The sequence below is a fragment of the Sebastes fasciatus genome, chromosome 3 (genome assembly GCF_043250625.1).
Source record: "Sebastes fasciatus isolate fSebFas1 chromosome 3, fSebFas1.pri, whole genome shotgun sequence".
In the NCBI taxonomy this organism is placed as follows: domain Eukaryota; kingdom Metazoa; phylum Chordata; class Actinopteri; order Perciformes; family Sebastidae; genus Sebastes; species Sebastes fasciatus.
In genome coordinates this window covers 2,128,747-2,152,627 of record NC_133797.1, presented here as the reverse complement: position 1 = coordinate 2,152,627, position 23,881 = coordinate 2,128,747, and the positions used below count along the sequence as shown (strand labels likewise).

Genomic DNA, 23,881 nt, shown 5'->3' with positions numbered 1-23,881 from the left:
TTCATGTAGAGTGCACTTATTGTACAAACAGCATATTACAATTTCGGAGTCCTTTTCAGTCATCCTAATCCATATGCAGTCATGTGCAGTTGTATAATGTCTTCTGTTGCTCTGGATGAGTGTTTTTGTCGAGTCTGAAAAAAGAAAACCCTGACATCATCAGGGTTTTGGGGTTATCCCCCAGGACTTTTGGCCTCTACTGCATGGAAGTGCAATACTAAACCCTTTAACATTTGTTCTTGTCTTAAAGGTCCCATATCGTGCTCATTTTCAGGTTCATACTTGTATTTTGCGTTTCTACTAGAACATGTTTACCTGCTGTAATGTTAAAAAAACACTTTATTTTCCTCGTACTGTCTGCCTGAATATACCTGTATTTACCCTGTCTGAAACGCTCCGTTTTAGTGCTTTTCAATGGAATTGCAACGGAATTGCGTTACTAGGCAACGGCTTGGGTCCACGTTTACTTCCTGTCAGCTGATGTTATTCGCATACACTGCAAACGGGAAATAAACTGAGACACATTTAGAATATTTATGTTTAAAACTATATAATGGTCTAAATAATGTATATTTGTGACATCACAAATGGACAGAAATTGGCTTGTTTCAAACGCACAATTTCTGAATACGGGCTGTGTGTATTTCTCCGTATATTGAGCGTTTTGATAGTTTAACAGTATTTATACAGCACTTAAACCTGCTTTATAATATAAAAGACCTGAAACTTTTTTCACTTTTTACAATATGGGACCTTTAATCAAAACCAACACTAATTTAAAATAACCAGTTAAATTCCTTGTCATTATTTGATAGATATTTAAATTAAATATTTAAATATATTAAATAAGGTGTACTTAAAAGAACAGTGTGTAGCATTTAAGGGATCTATTGGCAGAAATTGAATAAAATAAGTGTGTTTTCGTTAGTGTATAATCACCTGAAAACGAGAATCATTGTGTTTTTGTTAGCTTAAAATGAGCTGTTTATATCTACATACGTAGCAGGTCATCTTCACGTAGCTGAACGCCATGTTTCTACAGTAGCCCAGAACGGACAAACCAAACACTGGCTCTAGATAGGGACATTCATGGCCACCGTAGTTCTCTTACACACTTGGCACACGGGAGAAGTTGGTTGCATCTGCAACCTCACCGCTAGATGCCGCCAGATCCTACACACCGCACCTTTAATTGTTCCCAACAGAGGCTTCAAGGCTGCATCGAATGCAGTGCTGCTTTTTTTAAAGAAGAATTTACCTTAGTGCTTTGATGCAGATATGAGCTCCAAAACTGATCAAGATTAAGATGTTTATAATGTAGACCAAATATATTAAAGGACCATTGTCTCAAATGTCAGAAACAGACAAAATCAAGTGTTGTATTTGGTTTATTTCATCTTCTGTCTTATAAACCACAGTCAGCAAAGCAGTCTAAAGTCACAGAGACAACCCTGATTGTTTTCAGTTTTCCTTTACTACTTTGTTAAAGTCTCTTCTTTTTCTCCAGATCTAAAATCTTAAAACTCAAAGCAGGATACTTAGAGATGAATGTGATTCTGAGCAAATGGCCCGACGCCAAAATACACTATTTTGGTTGAGCCGGCGAAGCAGGTGAGGCCTGCTGAACCACGCAGAGCGCTGAAGAGCTCAGTGACGGGGTGATGGTGGGGACTAATGTGGCGACTGCGACTGCAGCCGCTTAAATGCAGACTGTATGGTGTGGGTTCCCAGTTCGCTCCCAGTCCACGAGTCCATTCCTTCTTCAGGGAAAAGCAAAGCTCGGGACAACTGATGCGGAGGGGTGAGGTGAGTGTGGCAGGAAAAAAGGAAGGGGCGGCTGTTGGCGATGAAAGGTGAGCATGAAAGAAAGACTGAAGTGCAGTGAGTGTGTGTGTGTGTGTGTGTGTGTGTGTGTGTGTGTGTGTGTGTGTGTGTGTGTGTGTGTGAGGGTAAGGCTGTCTCCACTTTTTCCCCTCCACCTCACTGAGGCTAAGGCAAACAAAATGCCAGCAGAATTAAAAACATAAAATTACAAAACAGAAAGAGGAAAAAAAAGATTTAAAAAAAGCTAATTAAGCAAAGCTGCAGCCCCGGAAAGAGGCACGTCGATGGTGATACTGCACAAAAAGAACAAAGAAACTCAGAGCCCTCCTTCTCATAAGAGGCGTCTTTACCAAACAGCACCACAATGACATTTACTTCAACAACGTCCATGATCTCTGGAGTGACAACGCACCCGGTCATGTGACTGACCGCACCTGTCCATCATGCTGCAGACACTGGGGAGGCTGGCAGTTGCTTGACATTGGTTTGGCTCATGAAGTACCTGAGCGAGATTTAGGACAGGGACTGAAACTTGACACGGTGAGCACGTACGTACGTAAAGAGTGTCTCAGATGCAACCAATTAACATGCAACTCATTTAACGCCTCAGACAAAATCAAAACCAAACAAACCTGGCAGTAAAATCTAAATCATAACCCAAAGACGGGGGGGAAAAAAAACCTTACAGGAGGTTTTATCAAAATGAAAGATGGTCCAAACAGAGTGGCGGGCAGGTGATCCCTGGTGTGATGAGTCACATAAGCTAAACCTACAGTGCCGTGTGCTCAGAGGTTGTCGTGACTGCTTAGAAATAAGAAAGCTGCCCCTCATTGTGGTTAGATAAGCAACCAGGATCAACTTCTATTTTTGAAGCCATAAAAAGATGGCATGGCGCGCAAGGGACAAAATAAACAAAAGGTGGGCTTTTGAGACCGGCGCACTCACGGCGTCTGAAGCAGGTCGAAAAAGGGCTACTTTTGCCATCTTTTGATTCCACACGGGAGCAGAACGTTTAGTCAATCACAGGAAAATCTATTTGATATCTTTCCTGTCACTGTTGTGAGTAGATGGTAACGCACCCATCTGCTACTCTAAGTATATAAAAAGAAAGTCGGACCTGGAAATGGTTTGTATTGCTATACTGTGGCACCTTTGGATGCTGTAGGTCGGGTTCTGGGCAGATGCTGCTATCACCTCCAAACTGAAGCACTATTTTCTATCAGAAACGTCAGGGGAGGAGCTTGAGGCTGAATCATGTGAGGTTTTTATTGCTTTGCAGGGCAGGTGGGCGGGTACCGCAGGCTCCCTGGAGGACTCCTCTCGCTGTGCTAGATATAAGGGTATGTATCATCCTAGGGGCAATGGAGGTTTTCCCTTTTTACAGGTTAAAAAACAACAACAAATAAACCAACAACAACAACAACAACAACAAAGGGGCTTGCATGAAAAATGTGATTATGTTTGGCACGCTGGGGTCAGGGAAGCAAGGAGGAGAGTTCTAGCATGGGAGCAGGCATCTTTTTTTGGGGTTCAATTAACTCCAAGGCTGTGACGGCCCACCGTGGGGCACATCTGTGCTATGATCCACTTTAACACACACGCACGCACGCACAAACACTCATCCCGTCTGCCTGGTCGACGTGTCAGAATGAGCCTCTGTCTCTGGGTCCGTCTTGCCAGCGGTGCCGCAAAGTAGCCAAACTCTGCGTCCTCTGGCTACGAGATGGCCATTAAAATGAATAGATAAACACACACCGGGGTCCAGCGGAGGGCAAGTCTGTGTTTCCTGCACCAGTGAATGTGTTTTAACAGTGTCCTCTGGGCAACTACCCACCCTCCCCCCTCGCCATTTTTAGGGTTCGCTGGGGTCACAGTTCATTCAGGTAGTGATGCTCGCTGTGCGGCGAGGAGGAGCCCCAGCGATCGGTGGGTACCACTTCTTTAAAATAGAACCTCTATTCTTCTGTATACGCTATTTAAATATACACACTCCTCAGCACAGCCAAGTCTACAATCATTAGCTTCATAATAAGAATAGGAATAAACAGTGAGAATAATAATAATATATATATATATCGTCGTTCGTAGCACAAGTTTTTGTCAGCAGCCATCACTAGAACATTCAGGGTGGTAATTGCATATGTACAACAAAAACGTCATTTACATCCCGGAGCTGGAGGCTCAGGGTCAGAAGTCATATTGGGGGGCCGGGTGGGGTGGTGAATGCTGGTGTGTTATCTGAGCCTCTTCTCTGCTGAATAGATGGACATGTAGTAGTCGTTGCTGCCTACCGCCAAGTGGGGCTGGAGGGAGACAAAGAGGGAAGGCAGATTAGACAGTCTGGTTTATTACAGGTGGGATGATGTGTGTGAGCAGAGGGTAAATGATGTGTGTGAGCAGAGGGTAAAGTGTGTACTGTAGCAAACCGACACAGTCTCATGGCTCTTTGTGAAATAGTCATGAAATTTAATTTATTTGATTCGTGTACATAGACAAGAATTTCCCTTTTTTTTCGTGACGCTCGGCACGACTTCCAACAACATATTTTTTGTGCGTTTTCCTACGAATGTCCAGCAACATGTGATGCACATGTCAATTTCCGCCCCAGTCATTTCAAAATAAAACTACTTAGTTAGGTTTTAAGAATAGATCGACTTTGGTTAACTAATTCGTAAGCTTTAGGAAAAGATCGTGGTTTGGGTTAAAATAACTCCGTAATTGCTGTATCTTAAATACTGAAGTCACGTGATGACAAAAACGACTTAGTTAGGTTTAGGAAAAGATCGTGGTTTGGGTTAAAATAACTCCGAAAGTGCTAACTTAAATAACTTAAATACGTAAGTAACGTGACAAATAAAAGCACTTTGACTTGTGGTTTCACATGGGACATGAACACCTGTCCACCCCAACCTCCTCCGTAAGCGCCGTTCACATCTATACTTCCCGGTTCACAATTACGTGGATTACATACGAATTGATTGTGTGCTGACCATCACAAAAAAAAAGTGCAATTCGTGTCGATGTACACGAATCAATACATTCAATTTCGTGATTATTACACAAATTGCTGTGGGACTGGGCTGAGCAAACACAATATGTTGAATTGACTATTTAGAATACAGTCAGAATGACCTTCACAAATGCAGTGGTAATCTAATAAAGCTTAAACGCCTGCTAATGCAGCAATATAAAGTTAGCTAATGCTAGCTTCAGTGCCAATGAGCTAAAGTAAAAGACAAGAGTTCCCTGAGCAGAAAACTAATGTGTTTGGTACATGGAGTGCCAGGAAAAAAGTAGGTAGTTCATATCAAACTTTAAAATACATCTGCATGTGCAGTTAGTGCTGAAACTAAAAAAAGCATACAACCAGGACCTGTAGTTATCAACCTAAAGTATCAAAACAGTTCTAACTGGGCAAACAACTGCATCTTAACATATCCATACAAACAATATTAGCATGTATTTGGAGTCGTGTTTCTTTATACACTCTAATTTTAGCTCTGTTTTGGTCTCCAACACCGCCTGAGAAAAAAGTGTGGTTCTTTAGCTGATAAATGCTCCACTATATACCAGCTAGTTGCTAATGTTGTCTATTTCTGGTTTGGTGCTGGGCAGGTAGTGTACAGGGGGTTCTGCTCAGCTTTTTTCACTGAAAACAGACTGAAGGTACCAAAAGAATGAGCTAAAAGAGGCTAAAAAGCTGTGCAGAGTCGGGTGATAATTCTCTGTGGATTCATCACTACAAGGGACCCCTTCACATTACACATAGTGGTTTGTTCCATTGTTTATACATATTATGGACAAGTGCAGCTTTAAATGCTAAGTATTTCAATGTCATGCTTCCTTGTACTTCTTCTGCTCGACATTTCAGAAGGAACTATTGTACTATTTACCCCACTACATTTATATGACAGCTATACTGTAGTTACTTTAAGATTTTCAACACATACCATCAATTAGCAAAATATCCTGCATTAGTATTGATTAAACTACCAAAACTCCACAGAAGTCATTCTGAAATGTTTGATAACTACTGGCCCAGACGTGCGACTGCATGAATACTGCTGTGGCCGTGTCATTGTTAGTTTACCCAGTGAGGATGGAAGGCTAAACAGCTGATGGCTCCAATCCTTTGTCCCATGAAGCCGTCATAGTACTTTATGTTGCTGATCACATCGCCGTTAGAGTTGTAGACCGCTATGAACTGGTTCATCGAACCACTGGAGAGCAGAGGATAAAAGAAAGAGAGAGAGAGAGAGAGAGAGAGAGAGAGAGAGAGAGAGAGAGAGAGAGAGAGAGAGAGAGAGAAAGAGAGAGAGAGAGAGAGATAGCATCATATCAATCATACGCTGTGTGTACTGCATTGATTTCTTTTGTGGTGATATGTGACCTTCTCGATGGATGTCAGGTGAATCGTCCAGTTAAATTTGTTTTGTTGGCCAAGCCAAGTAAATACATGAAGAATGATATGTTACTCTGCTCATTTAGAAAAAAATGGAACAAAGTAAGGACTACGGAAGCCCAGAGAGGCAAGTGAGAAAAAAAATCTGGTGAACCATTTTCTAAATCTGATCTAAATAGTTTTCTCTCCTGTGTTTATAACTTCAGAACTGGATCATCTTTTCCTGATTTTTTTCCTATCTAGAATATAGAATAGAATAGAAAGCTTTATTGTCATCGTATTAAATACAACGAGATTCACATTGTGAAACAGGTGAAAAAAGAGAGTTTTTCCAGGTGAAATTGGTTTACCTACATAACTTGCTGACACATAATATATGTAGCTTGTGTTTAGAGTGCATGGAGAAATTAAAACTCACCTGGAAGAAAACATGAATGCTTTTAGTCCTACTTAGAACATGGTGTAGTGGTGCACTTCAGCCTCTTGTGGCCAAAATGATTATTACAACAACAAACACTTAATTTTTCCTGACTAAAAAAAAATGGTAACACTTTATAATAACCATCATTTATAAATGGTAAATTGATTAGTTAATAATTATCTTACTGTTAACAAACAATGAAAAGATAATTAATGATGTTTACTTATTATTAGTAATGCTATAATTTCTTATTTTATCATTAGTTTGTGTAATATGAAATTATTAGTTTATAAATTATATATTGTATCATAGCTGATTCGGAGACAATAACAATGACATTCCGATGACATTAGTAAACTATTTATTAACCATTTATTGTTGTACACATTATAAGATTTTATATACTATATTAAGTATTTGTTAATAATTACCAAATGATTTGTAAACCTTTTAGATGGACCAGAACCCAATTATTAACCATTGACCAAGTGTTAACTATCTAAATAATGTTTATAGATGCTTTGCAAAGTATTTATTAACCATTTAACAAGTTATTATAATCATCATTTGCAACTTTATAATAGCGATCCATATAATGTTCAAAGACGGTTTACAAACCTGTTATTGACACTTAACAAAAGTGTAACAAATATGTAATGTTTATAGATATTTTACATACAATTTCTTAAAGGTTTACAACAAAATTTGGAATCATTAACAAATACTTATATATATAGTATATAAAATGTTATAATATGTGCAACAATAAACTGTTAAAATATAAATGTTTCACAGATGAAAAAAATGAAGGAACTTTTTTTAAAGATTATGCTGGCAAAACCTTTTTTCCACCTGTTCTTAAGTCATAAACACAGGAGAGATAACTATTTAGATCAGACTAAGAAAATAGATCAACATAATTTTTTTTTTTCTCACTTGCCTCTCAGGGCTTCCGTACAAGGCAGAAAAGGAAGAATGAAGGATCTGACCTTAACATCGTGGACACTTGATGAGCTTATGCATCTACACAAACAAACTCACCAGGCGAACAAGTTGGCCTGCGGGTGGATGTCCAGGGCTGTTAACCCCTTCACTGTCTGCAGCACATTGATGGAGTCTGGTGTCCGCGGTTCAAAGAATCGAACGTCTCCGTTAACACTGGCGGGGAAACCTCAAAGTCAGTACAGGTAAAAAAAATAAAATAAAAAAAGGTTTGCATGAATCTTAACAAAGAAAGAGTATACCTGACACTGATGATATGTCCGTCTGTCTCCTTCTGTAAGTGAGCTTTGACCACCCAGGCTCCGTGCTCCCTGTAGGTCATCACCCTGCTGCAGAAACACACAGCAGACAGATGCTGTCAGATGTCAGCTAAGGCAACGTTTAGCTGTGTGTTTCTTCACTAACAGGAAACACGGGGAAATAACACCAGAGCTGTGAGACTGTGAACATCATCAGCTCCAGTGTGCTCAAAGTCTAAAAAACTGTTATACAACAATTATAAAGCCAAAGGATGTATCATAAACTCACCCACTGGTGTTCAATAAGTGAGTGAAAAAACACCACTAATTTCTTCAATGCATCTTGTTTTTTTAGGTAGTAGCTGGCTAAGTTTAAAGCTAGAGCTAACATACTGACATCATATGAAACCATAAAACCTGATGAATCCATCGGTACCAACCATGTCATACTAGCTTGTCAACAAGGAAGTTAAATAACGCTCCAAACGTATGCTAAATTTTAGTGAGGAAAAACTGTCATGGCCATTATCAAAGGGGACCATTGACCTCTGACCTCCAGATATGTGAATGTAAATGGGTTCTATGGGTACCCACGAGTCTCCCCTTTACAGACATGCCCACTTTATGATAATCACATGCAGTTTGGGGCAAGTCATAGTCAAGTCAGCACACTGACAGCTGTTGTTTTGAATGGATTTGAACCATGTTGGAACTTGTGTGTATGTGCTGATGCCCTTCCTCCTGTGTGGCATGCAGAGCAGGGGATTACCTTCTTACCAAATAACTTAAAAAAGCTCCAGCAAACAAAAAACAGCAGTATAAACATACAACAGCATATCTCTTTCTGCTGTAACATGTAATAAAGATGAAAAACCACTGGGTGGCATCATGGGATCATGACTGGAAAAAAGAAACACCTATCTCCTGGACAGTGGCCTCACAGCTGAACATGAAAAACCCTACAACCATACTTTTAGAACAGAGCTTGTACCTGAATACCCACTACCCATAATGCACTCTGTTAAACTTGGTCATATACATCCTGACTACAGGTGTGATAGGTAGTGCATTTGAGCTCCCTAAATGTCAATGAAAAACACTTAAAGGGACTGTATGTAACTTTTTACACATAGAAATCGTTTTTATTGCCAATGTGTGAACAGGTTGTGAACGTCATGCGCTCGTGAGTGCCCCGATGTAAGTAACATTCGGTTAGAAATGGGAGTCCGCTAACGCCAACAAACGACCAGCCCCACCACAACTCAGACTGCAACACAAACTCTACGGAAGCACAAAAAAACAAAGTTATATCTAGTGAAGCCCGTCTTGCAAAACAGGAATGTGACCGACATCGGGGGAGAACTAGTGTTGTGGGAGAATAGCTGAGCCAGTGCGAAGAGTGTGTGTGCACGTGAGAAGTGAGTGGTGAAGCTAGAGAGAGGGAGCGGCGGCGTGTGTGTGAGGAAACGAGTTAGTTAGTTTAGCTTTGAGAATATCAAGTGAAGGTTCTTTGGAAGTTGCAGTTTGTGCAGAAATAAATGCTGCAGCTCCTCCAGACCATCAGAGGTTTCCTGTGTCTTGTTTCCCTGCTGCAGAGTGAAGTGACGGGGGGTTAACTCCGGAGCGAGTAACGTTATTGACCAAAACTCCGGTGTCTCCCCTGTTCCTTCTGACCATGGTCGGGAGGCTGAAGCAGGAAAAATTAACGCAAGGATCAACATCGACCGGGCCTTCGATTCATGGAGGGACCTTCGGTTGGTAAACTAACATTACTGCAAAGCACGTGAAATATAGAGTGATATTGTGGTTTTAGCTGCTAATGTTGCTAACGTTAATTAACATGATCAATCCCATTCAGTCTCGTGTGTGTCAGTAGTGTGAGCACGAGCGCGAGCAACAGGACGCTGACTGTCGCTGACTCTACAGCCACAGGTGTCGCTGTTTAGACTGTAAGACACAGTTTGTAAACTGCTGTATACGCGAGTCATGCAAAACATTAGATGAAGGGGATTCCTAACGTGATGACCTGTGTGTGCCTGTCTACTGGTCCTGGACTAATCTCAGGGGGAGCAACATAGTTGCTGAACGGTGTAACTCCATGCCTGAGGGGAACTGTTAAATTAGCTTTACTTAAAGATTAATGGGCCACTTCATGGTTTAACTGCTTTGTTTTTTCCCCCTTCGGGACTGAAATTAAAATAATGTAATGTTTAACCAACTGGTGGGGATAGGGCGCCACCTGGGTCCATTAAAAGTGGTGGCAGCCCAAAGGCAGATTTACAGCACACTATATATAATAAGTATAGATTAGAGGAGTGAATAATGTAGGACTGTGTAGGAGTTAATGCCCACAGAAACTGCTGTGTGTGTGTTCTTCAGTGTATTTAAATAAGGGGGAGACAGTAGAAGAAAAAAAGAGGTGGTAAATTAAACTGTAAATTAATAATCAGTTTAACCTTCTCTGTGATGAGACAATGATGAGGTCAGATGGAAGAGAGAGAGAGTGGGAGTTTTACCATTCATTTGGACCCATCCTCCTATCGAACACGCGTACAGATCCGTCACCCAGACCGGCGACGATGAGCGAACGCTGGGAGTCACAGGAGAGGCTGGTCACACAGCTGTCTGCTCCTGTTGGGATGTCCTGGTGGACACACACAAACACAAAAGCCCACATTAAAGGCTTGTAAAGCAAACTACCAAGGCGTCAATACAACACTTATTTCACATGAAACCTTCTTTGAAATCATCAGTCATGAGCTCTGTTGAGTGTTGGCTTATGCAAAGTTGGACCCAGCATCAAGATGCAGCCACAGGCGAGGCTAGGCCATTTGTATTTGTATTAACTCCATCCATCAAGACAATGATTAGTACACTAAGGACCATTAGATGTGTAAAAACAAAGAAAACTACACTAATGGTTCTGGCTCTGCTACAGACTTCCATTAGTTCACTAAAACAGACAACAGCATGAGTACACTGTGCACTCTGCACATTAAATCACAATGTGAAGAGCTACAAATCAGACAAGATTTCTATATGTTTTAGTATTGATTATTAGTATTAGTATTTATTATATTATTTATTTTCCATAGTTTTGATGAAAACTCTGATTTTCAAATAGCTTGGTCAAGACAAGTTTACTTTTATGTATGACCACCTTTCATGCAGAAATACATCGATTCAGGATGCTCCTCCATCTTCAGTCTGATGTTAAACTGCATGGAGGAATGATATCTAAGGTTGCTTTCACACCTAACCTGTTTGGTTCAGTTAAAACCAACTCAGGTTAGGATGGTTCGTCTGGGCTGCTGTGAAAGCTCATTAGAACTCTGGTGCGGACCAAACAATGAACCCCTGAAAAGGAGGGTCTTGGTTTGCTTCCAGTTGGACTCTGGTGCGGTTCGTTTGTGGTGTGAAAGCAAACAAACCAACTACAGGATTTTAGTGAAAGCACCTACACTAACACTTATGTCAAATTGAGCATGTTCACTTGTTAATGTTAGCATGTTAGCATTAAGCTCAAATTCTACTCAAAGTCATTAGCTCAGAGAAGTATTGTGTCAAAACGTGTCGACCAAGAGAACATTTGAAGCTGCTGGAGGCGCTAAATTAAGTCCATGGACCTTCAAAGTCATCGTCTGGGGATAGACTGAAGGACAAACACAACCATGATTCAAGCCAAGGCAGTAGAAGGGTTAAGAATTCAGTCAAAACTTCACCATATACCTCAACTTAGAAAGGTTCACCTGTTTTAACAACAGCATTATTGGCTCTCATAGATCTCACTGAGCTTTGGAAACAGAACCAAGATGTAATCCCAAACTCCAGAAATAATGACAACCCTTTTAGGAGTAGTGTAGGTGCTTCTATGTGGACCCCTCCTTTAAACAGAACACCATCACAATGTTCTTTACAGACTACAAAACACATCAAACTGAATGAAAGACTAGAAGGAAGGTAGACACTTCTCCAACTTCGCAGACTGCTCAACAATGTGTGAATCCGTTCATTTTATAGGATTGATTCATCAAAAAATAAGAAGGGGCGATCTTCTTCTCTAACAGACCTGCAAGGTCTGAATGCCAAGTTTCTCACCAGCTGACAAAAAAGTTACTAAATGTAATCCTTGCACCAAATTTCAGCTGTATTCCTATTATTTGTATATATATTTGTGAGCTTTTGGAGAAAAACAGAAATACAACCAGATGCAGTGAGTGCAATACCTGGACCTTCATCTCTCTGTCGGTGTCCCAGATCCTGACGACTCGGACATCTCCGGACGTCATAAGGAGACCCGTCTCCTGCTCCCAGTCGACGACCATGCCTGCACCTACATCATAGGATAACACAGCTGTTAGACTTTAGACTTAGACTTTAGACTTTATTGTCCTACAAGGGGAAATTATTCTTCACAGCACTGTACTTCTCAGACACCAATACATACAACAGCACACAGTAACACAGCAACAGCAATACCACAGTGACAACAACAGAAAATGACGGACAGCAGCACACACTCAGGCCCGTTTAGCGACGCCTGTTGTTTAAGGTGGCTATGACTGCCGGTATCAGGCTTTTCCCAAAGCGAGCCCTATTGCACCTCAGTGTTCTGTACCAGTCACATCTTTCAATTAAAACAAAACAGAAAGTGGCTTTTAAAAAAAACAAATCCCAATACTGAAAAAAAGTTTCAAAAGGTGCCAAAAACCTGACATCTGAGTAGGCTATAAAATATTTAATTACTGAGAATAATTTGTACACAATATGTGAACTGCAGTTTTAATTTACGGTTGTTGAGTTAATTTCATTTCTAAGTGAACCCTCACGCACATAAACCCACACAGACACAGCTGTTAAACACACCAAGCATGTGTTGATCCCGTTAATACACAACATGCACAATCTGTTGGAGGTTTCAGAAGGCTCTAGCTGCCACATGTAGCAAGTCAAATGACAGATTAGTGCAACAGCTTCCTGCACCACTGTGTCACTAATAAATCCAACACAAAGCAAAAACAGAAACAGCTTTCTGCAGAGACAGCAGGTGCATCAGCAAGAACTTTTTATGTCGATTTATAAAGTTATATATCACACATTGTCACAGAGTCTGGGTTTTTGATGAAAGTTCCACATTTCTTAGTGTATAAACGTGTACGTCATGCAGATGGAAGCATTGTTTAGCGTTTTGCATCCTTCCCGTCAAGGCGAGCACTGGGAGATGCAGACACTGACCCTGGGACGGAGCCTGTCAGCACATTCTGGCTTAGATGAGTCAAATGGCACTCGAGTGAGAAAGTGAGGAGGGAGGAAGCTGAAGAAAGCGAGACTTTTCGCGTGTTGGCAGTCACAGCAGGAATCAAGCGAGCGCTGCCATGTCACTTTCTGGCTCAGTGATGCCTGGCGGAGGCCTGTGGCTACAGCCTAAAGGCGTCCATACGCTTCAAATGAAGTGTTTGGCGGATCCTAGATCAGTGTCTGAAATGCTCTCCCACCACAACTTATACATGTTGGAATCGGGGGGGCCTGGGGGGTAACTTTGCTGTAACTTCCCGAAAAGAAAGTTGACAACCTGTACGTGCCAATGAAGGCCACTTCATGCAGCAGGCAGGTGTGTAAAGGTGAGAATGTAAGCAGGGTTTGAACTTAAAGTGGCAACGGCAAGTCTTTTGCTTTAACTTATCATTATGAAGCACATGTTGATTGGACAATGTATTGGCTGTAGAATAACAACACCATTGGTGTTTAGGTCGGTTCCCTATAAGCCTCGCTTTCACTATGCAATTCTGTCTGTCCCCAGGTATGATATCCTGGGAAATTAAGGCTCGATTTGCGGCACGGATGTATAAGGAGAGCTGGATACAGCGTTGGAGGCTCCCGTTCATTCCTATGAGTGTCTCAGTGGTGCATGAAGCCAAAATGGCTCGACTGCCGAGTGATAAAGTACCCGGATTATCCGGCGATCTCCCGCAACCATCGGGCCCATAGAGCAGGAGCACTAGGGTTTCCTTTATCTCCTCCTCCCAGCCCTCGCTCCAGCCTTGGTCTGGGTTTCATTCACATGAACGGAGGAAGGGAAATAACTCTGGATTCAGCTATTAGTGCATTTAACAACTTTTAGGTCCTAATGATTTAAATAAAGACTATTCATGTGTTCGTACTGGGAAGTTGATTTACCAAAAAAATAATTATCCGCTGAGTTACAGACGTCTCTTTCCCAATGTAAGTCTATGGGAAAAAGTCTTTTTGGGCCCAATGCATCACGTGACGGACACAGAAGTTGTAGTACCACCGTTTGGCCACTACGAAAATTTGCTTCAAAGGATGTTGCAGGTCATGGTTGAAACCTTCGAGGACTGTTGTAAGCTTTGGAAAAAGTAACTAAGTAGAGCTCGAGTTAAAATAATTTGAAAATGTAAGTTGTTCGGATCCTGGTGGCTACACAGTTGTGGAAACAATGCACATGAAAACAATCTCCGTCTTTCTCTCACAAGGATGCTTTTACCTCTGTCGCTACTAAAACTTCGCTACTCATCACGCCATGCTTAATTTCCTCCATGTTGTCTTCATTGTCGTCCTCCTCCTCCTCCCTTAGTCACTTCCTCCTTCTGTTTTTTTCACAATCAATAACCATCTCCAGCTCACCCGCCTGTGTCATCACCTCGCTTTATATATCACTTCATTCTTTAAGCCAGCGTCTCTTCATCCTAATTGCTCCTTTCACACTACCTTGATGTGGAGAGAGAAGGATAAGGACTCCATTACTTTGCTCTTCTCTGGCATCGCAGAACAATAGTGAATCGGAGCATCATTTGTGACCCTCTCCCACCGCCCATCTCCTCCGTGTTTCTCCTTTATGAGTCGTGACTTATAGCTTAACTTTCTTCCACTGAGCCCTCTGTGACGGGGCTTTCTACTGCTCTACTTGGCTTGGGTCGTCAGGAAAACCCCCAATCCCCCAATGGGGCGGCTTCACATCCTCCAATGTGACGTCATCCTGCCCGCTCAGGCGTCACAACGTCACGCTGCCGGTAGCGTGGGCACATGGTGGGGGGGATAGCACGGGGGGAAAACCACTTCACAGGACTGCGCTCAGTCAGTGACACGTTCACAGTCGCACGCTTGATGCTGGCTCATTTCAGAGGCTGTGAGGAGAGAGGAGGCATTCCCTTTGAAGCTGGCAGCTCTGTGATGAGGAAAATCTGGGTTACAATGAGAGAGGGCTGGAGAACGGAAGATTCCCCAACACAAAAGCGTGTGCATGTATTCCCTCTAAAATAAGCAGCACACATGCCACCAAACCTTTATAAGATTTAGATTCAGTTTCTCTATGCCTCATTATCTTTCCCTGTGTCCTCCCATGATGAGAAATCAATGGTGCATTAAATATAAAGTGCATGAGCGAAGATCCCCACAAGACTAAGCACTGCTAATGGTCTAATTGTCTCTGTGTTTTGTTTCCTATTTTAAGCATTGCCAGATCGACCTGCTAGGGGGCCCTGGAGCAAAAGGTAAGATGCTGGGCCCCTATAGACGCCCTGTTCCTTTCCACTCTGTGCTGGAACTCTACCCGGCCCCATGTTTGCAGTGTGGTACTTTTGATTAAACAAATTAAATAATGAAGGTCTTAACTAGACTTTGATAAAGTGGCCCTCGAGACAGGGCATCAAAGTGAAGGATTATGCCGGTATATTAGAACTTGGATCGTATTTTTGTGGGTCTAGCTATTGTTTCTATCAGTGATAATAGTTTACTAAAGTAACTGCTGAGATGTTGGAACTCTGAACACTGTTAAAAAGAAAGCAGACGGGACAAAAAATAGGCGCAGTTAGACGAACATAGAATATGTAAACAAACCCCCAGGTCTACTTATGTGGAAGAGAAAACAAAGGCAAAAGGTCCATTTTTCAATATAACATCATACCGAGGCAGATGGCCGCCCACCCAGAGCCCGGTTCTGAAGAACGTATTCTCATTGGGGATCTCTTGTTGTTTCTCTAGATTATAGAGTACGGTCTAGACCTGCTCGTCATGAAAAGTGTCTTGAGATAACTTCTGTTATGATCTCACACTATCAAAATAAAGTGAATTGAAAACCCTTCACGCAAACATAACTTCTAATTAATCCCATTTTTGAAAACTACATTTAATCCCTTATATATACTTAACTTTCTGTGTTACAATTCTATTGCAGCACAGTTTTCCCTCCAATTCCTTAATGTGTGTCTCTCAGCAAAAGAATTCCACCAACTCTGTTCAGAATGAAGAACCGCTAGTGGTAGTGCTACCTTGGCTACCCCCGTCGGTCACGCAACCCTCGCCTTGCAGGTCGTAGTGGTCCGTCCAATGTTCAACTTTAATCTATTTTACTCACTATAGTTGTGCAATCAGAAATTATCAACAGCATTTTTTGTGTTCACTTTCGATAATCTAGCTAAACTGTTTACTGTCCGATTGTGTTTCTTGCCTCCTTATTGTAGCGATGTTTTCAGATATCAGTAATTACTTTAATGCAAAAAATGTTTTTAAAACCGGTAGAAAAGATGGGCAAAACTAACTAAAGGAGATCCAAGTTGTAATGAATTACAATTATCCTTTGGGTAATATAACAGGACCCACCATAAGGCCCCACAGTTTTCGCCGTGTATTACAAGCCCTGCGGCAAGCTAGGCCTAAGTTGACTCCCCACCGGGCCGAAGCATCCGGGGGTTGTCTTTTTGATGTTTTTGGCTGGACTGTAGAGGGCCAGCCCTACAATCACAATAGTCTGTCACTGACTGACTGACTGATGAAGTTACACGATTGGTCTGCCGAGTAGGCGATCTAGTTCTAAAATGAAACCAGATTCAGCAGCGACATCATCGCCTATTACTCTCTTAAAATGCTTTCAGGAGCAGATTTTGCTGGATTGTTTCCTGTTTGAAACGGCGAGCAGAAAAACCAGCGACCAATCAGGTGCATTCCATGTTAGGGTACGTCACCGCTTGAACGGCCAGTTGAGTGGAGCAGCGCGTCCTCTAGTGTCCTCGCTCGACTTGGTGGACATGTAGCGCTGGATTTAACATTATAGACATGACCGCTGACTATATATGTGTAACATTTAGCCAGAAATTCACAGACTGACCGTACACAACCCAGACATAGACTCGGTTTACATAGTCTTGTTTAAACTAAAATGTGGAATAAGGAATAACTGGGTGCGTAGGTTGTGTGCGTAACGTTAGCAAGTTTCATTGTGCAGTAGAGATAGAGAGAGAGAGAGAGAGAGAGAGAGAGAGAGAGAGAGAGAGAGAGAGAGAGAGAGAGAGAGAGAGAGAGAGAGAGTTTGACGGTCAGTATGAAGTTAGCAGTAACGTTATAGCTGTGAACATAGCAGTGCAGTGTGTGAACATTTTAGGCTGTTTGTCAGTGAATAAATGCTACAACTCCTCAAGACCCAAGCCAAGTCCCTGTGTCTTGCTTGCCACTTGCAGATTAAAGTGAAGGGAGTTAGCCCCGAAGTCAGCCACAACTTCAGCTCAGGCTCACTTAAGGTGGCTGACCTTTATGGTGGATCAGCTATTCTCATTTTAATGACAAGTCGCTCCTCCGAGCTTTGCTCAGCACAAAAAAAGACACTTGGCTTTGGCGGGGCTAACAACTATTCTGGCTGAAACCCTGCGGTTGATACTGTGCTTTAATGGTGCATAACAAATGGTCCATTAAATTAGCACAAACCAGTTGACACACAGTGAACCTGGAGCTTTGGGACCCGTGGAGTTCTGGGGGCCAGAGCAGTTGCTCCCTTAGCCCAGTTCAGCCTTTCCGTGTCTCTCTGGCTCTCCATCCAACCACGCACTTCCTCTCACCCCAAACTCACTTCACTCCAACTTTTTCCCTCATTATCCTCTCCTCTTTCCTTCTCCACTTCAGGCGACCAGATGCTCCCTGACTCCAATCAAAAACAGTTTGCTGGGAGTTCAGGGGGTCACAGCTCACAGATCTGCTGCCTTAAACCCGACCCTTCAGTTTGTCTCACACGGTCAACACTCAGCTGTTCAAAACGGGATACAATCCTGCCTCAGAGGGAACCTTTGTGGGCCTGAGCGGGTCTTAGTTACCCACACACAAATCAATACGGACATGGAGAATAGAGATGTGAGAAGGATGGGCAGGAGCAAAGGAGTGTGGGCAATGTTTCCTCAGCTGTAAATCTTACCACCTTACAGAGGTGGAGGTATAGATAGCTTCAATGTTCTCTCTTTAAGCCTCATCTCTTTCCCTTACTTCCTGAGATCAAAAGTTCTCCCCCAACAACAATATCAAGAACAGTAATGATATTTTTCACAGAATGGCTTTCCCCACGTTGAATCTTCGACCGGGGGAAAAAGCTACTTTTAACACCACTAACAGCCGGACCGCCGGCAGTTAGTGGTAGATCATCTTGTTCCCGTGCCAGTGTGCAGAGATAATCAAACCTCATTTGTGATATATATATTTATTCCTTTGCATAGATATCTTTGTTTCACTCCTCTTTTCTCTCTGGAGAAGACGCCGTCCCGTGCATTCTTATTCTGCGCTATTATCTCCGGTGATGGACTGGCTCTCCCACACACTGCAGCTCATTAAACCAGTGCTGCGGCCTTCCTGGTTCTTTCCCCCCCTCAGTGTTTTCCTCTCTCTTCGCTTCATCGTGTTTGCTTTGAAAAGGTCCTCCAGGACTCCGGTAATAAAGCGTCTCCAGGATTACTGGGGACCTGCCTGGCGTGCAGAGAAGATGACGTTATCTATGGGAGCGCTCTGACTGGCGGGGACACTTCCCTGCTTTAGCATTTCTCTAACCTTTGAGGGCCAAGGCCTGACATTTAGGGAGGTAAAAAGCTTTGACCTGCCTGGTTGACAAAGACCTTGTGAAAGGAGGCATAACCTAAATTACATTAGTACTTGATGACCTGATTATTGTGGACAGGAGACCAACACTAAGTTCTTACATCATTTTAGATAATTCACAACAAGGGAGATCCCCAACAGTTGGAACTTAATGCCAGGTATGACACAGGGACTACATGAGAATCAAGCCCGATTCCCCCCTCCCGACAATCGTCAGTAAAGCCCGGATTTTTTTGATGGTTCTAAAGATGATCTTTCCAGATATTCTTGTGGTGTGAGATATGTTAAGATTGTTTTTTACATCCCCGATCTGCTCGGAAGTCCATCCTGGCCACACTGATTTCAAATTGTAAATATTAAACATGTCCAATACAGAGGACAGCCGATGACGCAGTCACATGGGAAAGAACGATAGCCAGTTGAGAACCAAGCTGACTGAAGAGGAAGGACAAGCACCGCCGTGATGGCGGCCACGGCTAACGTATGAGCTAATGTAAAACGTGAAGACTAAAGTAGTAATAGTAAGATCTCAGAAATGGAGGACCAACTTGTTAATTTGTGGCAACAACACAGGTGTTTATTTACCGTGTCTCCATGACTTCACCCATTATTTTTATATTTTTTCTTAGTGAATTTTCAGTACAGAAGGGCAAAATTGACATCAACATTCTTCCTGCCCGTCATCCCCCATGTTTGTTCACGTTTGATCGCGAGAGATTTTGCGAGATTTCATTTTTTTTAGTCAGGACTCTTGTTGTTCATGAATGAATCTGTTAGTGTGTGGTGGCTGTTTTGGCCAAATCGTTGCTCACCACACACTACAGGAACAAAACTGTTAAATTGAACATAACATGTCGTTGTGTGTGGGCTCTCTCTGAAAAAATCTTTTAGTGTGGGCCAGGCTTATGATTCAAACGACCTTATGAAACCCATCAAATCACATTGCAACTTTGTGATGGAGGAGTCAAATATGGAGGAATATCTCGACTCAAATATAGAACTCTACTATCTAATATTAAAAGGCATTGTGCACCTCTGTATGTCCCTTATGTAAGGGGTTTCTTTCATCTTAGGTTTAAAGGTCCACAATCTGCAACTGGTGTCGAGTTCTGCCCGGGCCTAAACTGGCCTGGTACTGACGAATTGAGACCCAAACGCGACCCAAGAACCAAGGCTATATTTTTGTTATTTCTTTTCTTATCAAGAGACATTTGAAAATAATCCAACCTAAAGCTTTTCACAGTAAAACGCCCTGACCCGACACACAAACAGGTTGCTGAACAATAAACTGGCTCTGATACCTCTTTCACACCAATGACCAGGGTCGGACCGGGGTTATCTGACACATGTTCAACCCTTCTTTTATCAGTTCAAACCAAGCTAGTCAACACGGGTTAATCCCTGGTCATGACAGTTCAACTACGGCCTAGGTCATAACCCAGGAGTTTAGGTGCTAGAAATGGGCGGCGGGGGGTTTACAGGTCTGGAGGATTACAGAAGAGGGGATGGTGGCATCATTGGTGTGTGAAAACGTAAAATGTCACAGAATGATGCATGTTTCTGGGGATAATATGGTGTAAATATAGTACATCTTATATGTTACGTGGAGCTGTAATGTAATGCAAAAACATACAGACAACATACAGATTTACAGCATCTGTATTTTGTAGTATCAATCAACACTCATTAACCTTTTTTCCTTTGTCTATCTACAGTACCCATTTATTTTCTATTAGACTACGTTGTGCTATTTAATATGATAATATAGGCTACATTTACAAAAGGATTACAGAAACATGGAGACTGAAATGTATATTTCACTCACTCCACCATCCCAGCAAAGATTTACTAAGTGGTTAGTTTACTACATGTGGCAACTGTTGGATAATGAACTTGTCCAGATGTAATAAAATTACTTTATACTGTATTTCATTTAGTTTGCTAATTGCTTGATAATGTAATGAACTGGGACTGGGTTTGTTACTTTATAACAGAGAGAACAGGTGACAGGATCTTTTTTTTTTTAAGTTTAAAAAGGTAACGTTACAAATAGAAAACGTGCAAACATGCTTTAAAAACAGATGTGCTCACAGCTGGCGGTACCGTGAGGTGTTTCTGTGTGCGGTGGACGCCTCTCTCATTCAGCAGCCTTGTTATGTTCACATACACTACGTTGTCCCTCACCGCAGACAGCCAGGAGCTCCCGCCCCTCAAGGTCTTACCACATATCTATGATGTTCACCTCTAATGCATCTGAAAACATTCCTGCTGCCGTCGCCCCGTTTGTTTGACCTACGGCGACCTGTGACAGTTGCGTCACGGACTGTGCGCCCCCATTTGTAGGCAAATAGATCTGTCCCGCCCCAGTTGATGGCGAACCTGGTGTGTGCCGTTCCCATTGAAATCGACCTTGGTCCGACCCCGGTCTGACCTACCTCTCGACCAGGGTCGCGAAGCCGACTCAGTCAACGCGGGTTAACCCTTTCATACACACAATCAATGCTGGTTCAACCCTGGTTGAGTCCTCGGTTTGAAAGGGGTATGACAAATGACCAAATGGTTTTAGATTTCCAGCCTTCCTGCTATAGTTGCACTTCTCCAACAACATATATGGGAGAGTAAGTTTCTGTCACTTGTCTACTTGGTGTTTTTTTTCTTGACCTACAGTATTCTGAAACCCCTCGCTTTGCATCCCAGTAAAGGCTGCAGACAAAAGAAGTGGGTCTGCCTCGAGGCTTTTTGTCTCATTTTCCTGAAATGTGCCTCTCTCCAGCTTCATACAGAGTCCCTGCCTCCCCGCTTCTGGATTTAGAAAGTTCCCAGAGCCTCGATGTTAACAAGGCACCATGCGGTGCAGCCAAATGTAGAACGGGACACAGCTTCTGCCTCCCAAAAGCCAAAGAGGAGAGGGCTGCTCTACTTTCACTTATGCAGCCAAAAGAAAAGGGACAAAGAGAAAGAAGAGAACAGGTAAAATACCCCCTGAGTATCTGCAAGGGGAGGGATGAGCAGAGGGAGGGGACGGAGGTAAATGAAGAAGGGGAAAAAACAAGTTGAAACATTATTAACAGTACGTGGATCAGAACTTAATTAGACTGACTAAATGTAATCTGTAGAGATGTGAAGTCTGTGTGCTGTGCTTTGCTGTAGCCCCAGGAATAGTTTCTCCAGTCTGTGCCAGCCACGGTTCACTAATTTCACTGGTTCCCCTGGAGTTTAACAGGCTAATCCCTCCGGCGGGACGGACTGGGTGGCTCTATGCTATTAAAGTCACACAGTACCGACACGCTCCCAATTAAACACTGACACCTTTGGGACCAGCTTAAATGGGAGTATTTTTTTTTTATACATGAGAGAAGCCATTTTGAGGTGAATATGAGTCATGGGTGCAGTGCCTGTTTGAAGAGAGACCACAGCCTCACTGAAGGCAAAAGCTATTTTCTCGTTCTTTAAATAAGCATCTATTTGAATGGAATTTTGTATGTGGATAAAAGCCAAATTGCCAATTACCTCCTTCAAGGCCAAGGAAGGTTATGTTTGTTTGTTTGTCTGTTTATTAGCAGGATTACTCCAAAAGTCTGCGATGGATTTGAATAAAATTTTTTGGAGGGGTGGGGTGTGGCACAATGAACAATCCATTCGATTTTGCTGACAATCTGGATCATGATCCGGATTCAGGCATTGTTTTTTAAGAATTCCGATCAGCATGAGCATTAAAACCACAGGGTATAACACATGCGCAGTGTAACTGATGACGCATTGATGACGCATGACCCCGCCTTCTTCCTTATTCGAGCAGAGAGATACGAGTGTGGATGTGTGGCGAGACTCCGAGGTGCGGCGGGAGCTGCTGTCCGTCCGCGGTGAGAAATAAAAAAGCAGTAGATGACGGGATGAGACACAACGTAGTGTAACATTATACAGACATAACAAGGCTGCTGAATGAGAGGCATCCGCCGATACGTTACACGTTGCCTGAGCAACAATAAAAAAAGCTCAGTTGACGACCTCCACATCTGCTGAAATAGCGTTACGTTTGCTGAGGACATTGGCTAGTCCTCAAAGCCTTTTTTTCTTGTAATATTAATAGGGCTGTCAAAGTTAACGTGATAATAACGTGTTAATGGCTCAGTTGTAAAGCTAGATGGAAGATATTGGCATCATATGAAACTAGAAAACCTAAAGAATTCATCGGTACCAACCATGTCATACATGCTGTCGCAAAGGAGGTTAAATAACGCTGCAAACTTACGCTAAATGTTGGTGAGGAAAAACTGGCATGGCCATTTTCAAAGGGGCCCCTTGACCTCTGACCTCCAGATATGTGAATGTAAATGGGCTTTATGGGTACCCACGAATGGTAAAAGAATGGTAAATGGACTTGCATTTATATAGCGCTTTACTAGTCTTCCGACCACTCAGAGCGCTTTACACTACATGTCAGCATTCACCCATTCACACACACATTCATATACTGATGGCAAAAGCTGCCATGCAAGGTGCCAACTTTGCCCATCAGGATCTGATCTAAATACTCATTCACACACCGATGGCTCAGCCTTCGGGAGCAATTTGGGGTTAAGTGTCTTGCTCAAGGACACATCGACATGTGACCCGGAGCTACCGGGGATCGAACCACCGACCTTCCGATTGGTGGACGACCTGCTCTACCCTCTTAGCCACAGCCGCCTGAGTCTCCTCTTCACAGACATGCCCACTTTATGATGATCACATGCAGTTTGGGGCAAGTCATAGTCAAGTCAGCACACTGACACACTGACAGCTGTTGTTGTCTGTTGGGCTGCAGTGGGCCATGCTATGATGAAACCTGTGAGGGTTTCTGGACAATATCTGTCATTGTTTTGTGTTGTTAATTGATTTCCAATAATAAATATATACATACATTTGCATAAAGCAGCATATTCGCCCACTCCCATGATGATAAGAGTTTTAAATACCTGACAAATCTCCCTTTAAGGTACATTTAGAATGGATAAAAAATGTGCGATTAATTTGGGACTAAATCGCGATTACATATTTTAATCGATTGACAGCCCTAAATATTAAACATACAGTTTGAAAAATACAAAGTATGTGAGGTTGTGACGAATGTAATCAAGGAGC

General features: G+C 42.5%; 1 protein-coding gene and 1 long non-coding RNA gene across 9 annotated transcripts in view; both read right to left on the bottom strand.

Moving 5' to 3' along the window:
• Nucleotides 1-1,370: 1,370 nt before the first annotated feature.
• The window catches only part of rptor (regulatory associated protein of MTOR, complex 1), a 270,013-nt gene continuing 247,502 nt past the window's right edge, over nucleotides 1,371-23,881 (bottom strand). For all 8 annotated transcript variants that reach the window (XM_074631008.1, XM_074631011.1, XM_074631009.1 and 5 more), the window contains 6 exons: nucleotides 12,115-12,221; nucleotides 10,405-10,532; nucleotides 7,892-7,978; nucleotides 7,689-7,805; nucleotides 5,915-6,044; nucleotides 1,371-4,127 (listed from right to left, as the gene is read on the bottom strand). In XM_074631008.1, the coding sequence (XP_074487109.1) occupies nucleotides 4,059-4,127; nucleotides 5,915-6,044; nucleotides 7,689-7,805; nucleotides 7,892-7,978; nucleotides 10,405-10,532; nucleotides 12,115-12,221 (638 nt within the window). In that variant the 3' untranslated portion in view covers nucleotides 1,371-4,058. The remainder of the gene's footprint in view (nucleotides 4,128-5,914; nucleotides 6,045-7,688; nucleotides 7,806-7,891; nucleotides 7,979-10,404; nucleotides 10,533-12,114; nucleotides 12,222-23,881) is intronic.
• LOC141765158 (uncharacterized) lies at nucleotides 14,145-23,653 on the bottom strand. Its single transcript, XR_012593394.1, has 2 exons — nucleotides 23,161-23,653; nucleotides 14,145-22,692 (listed from the first exon to the last, which is right to left on the bottom strand). It is a non-coding gene; the product is annotated as an uncharacterized LOC141765158 (long non-coding RNA).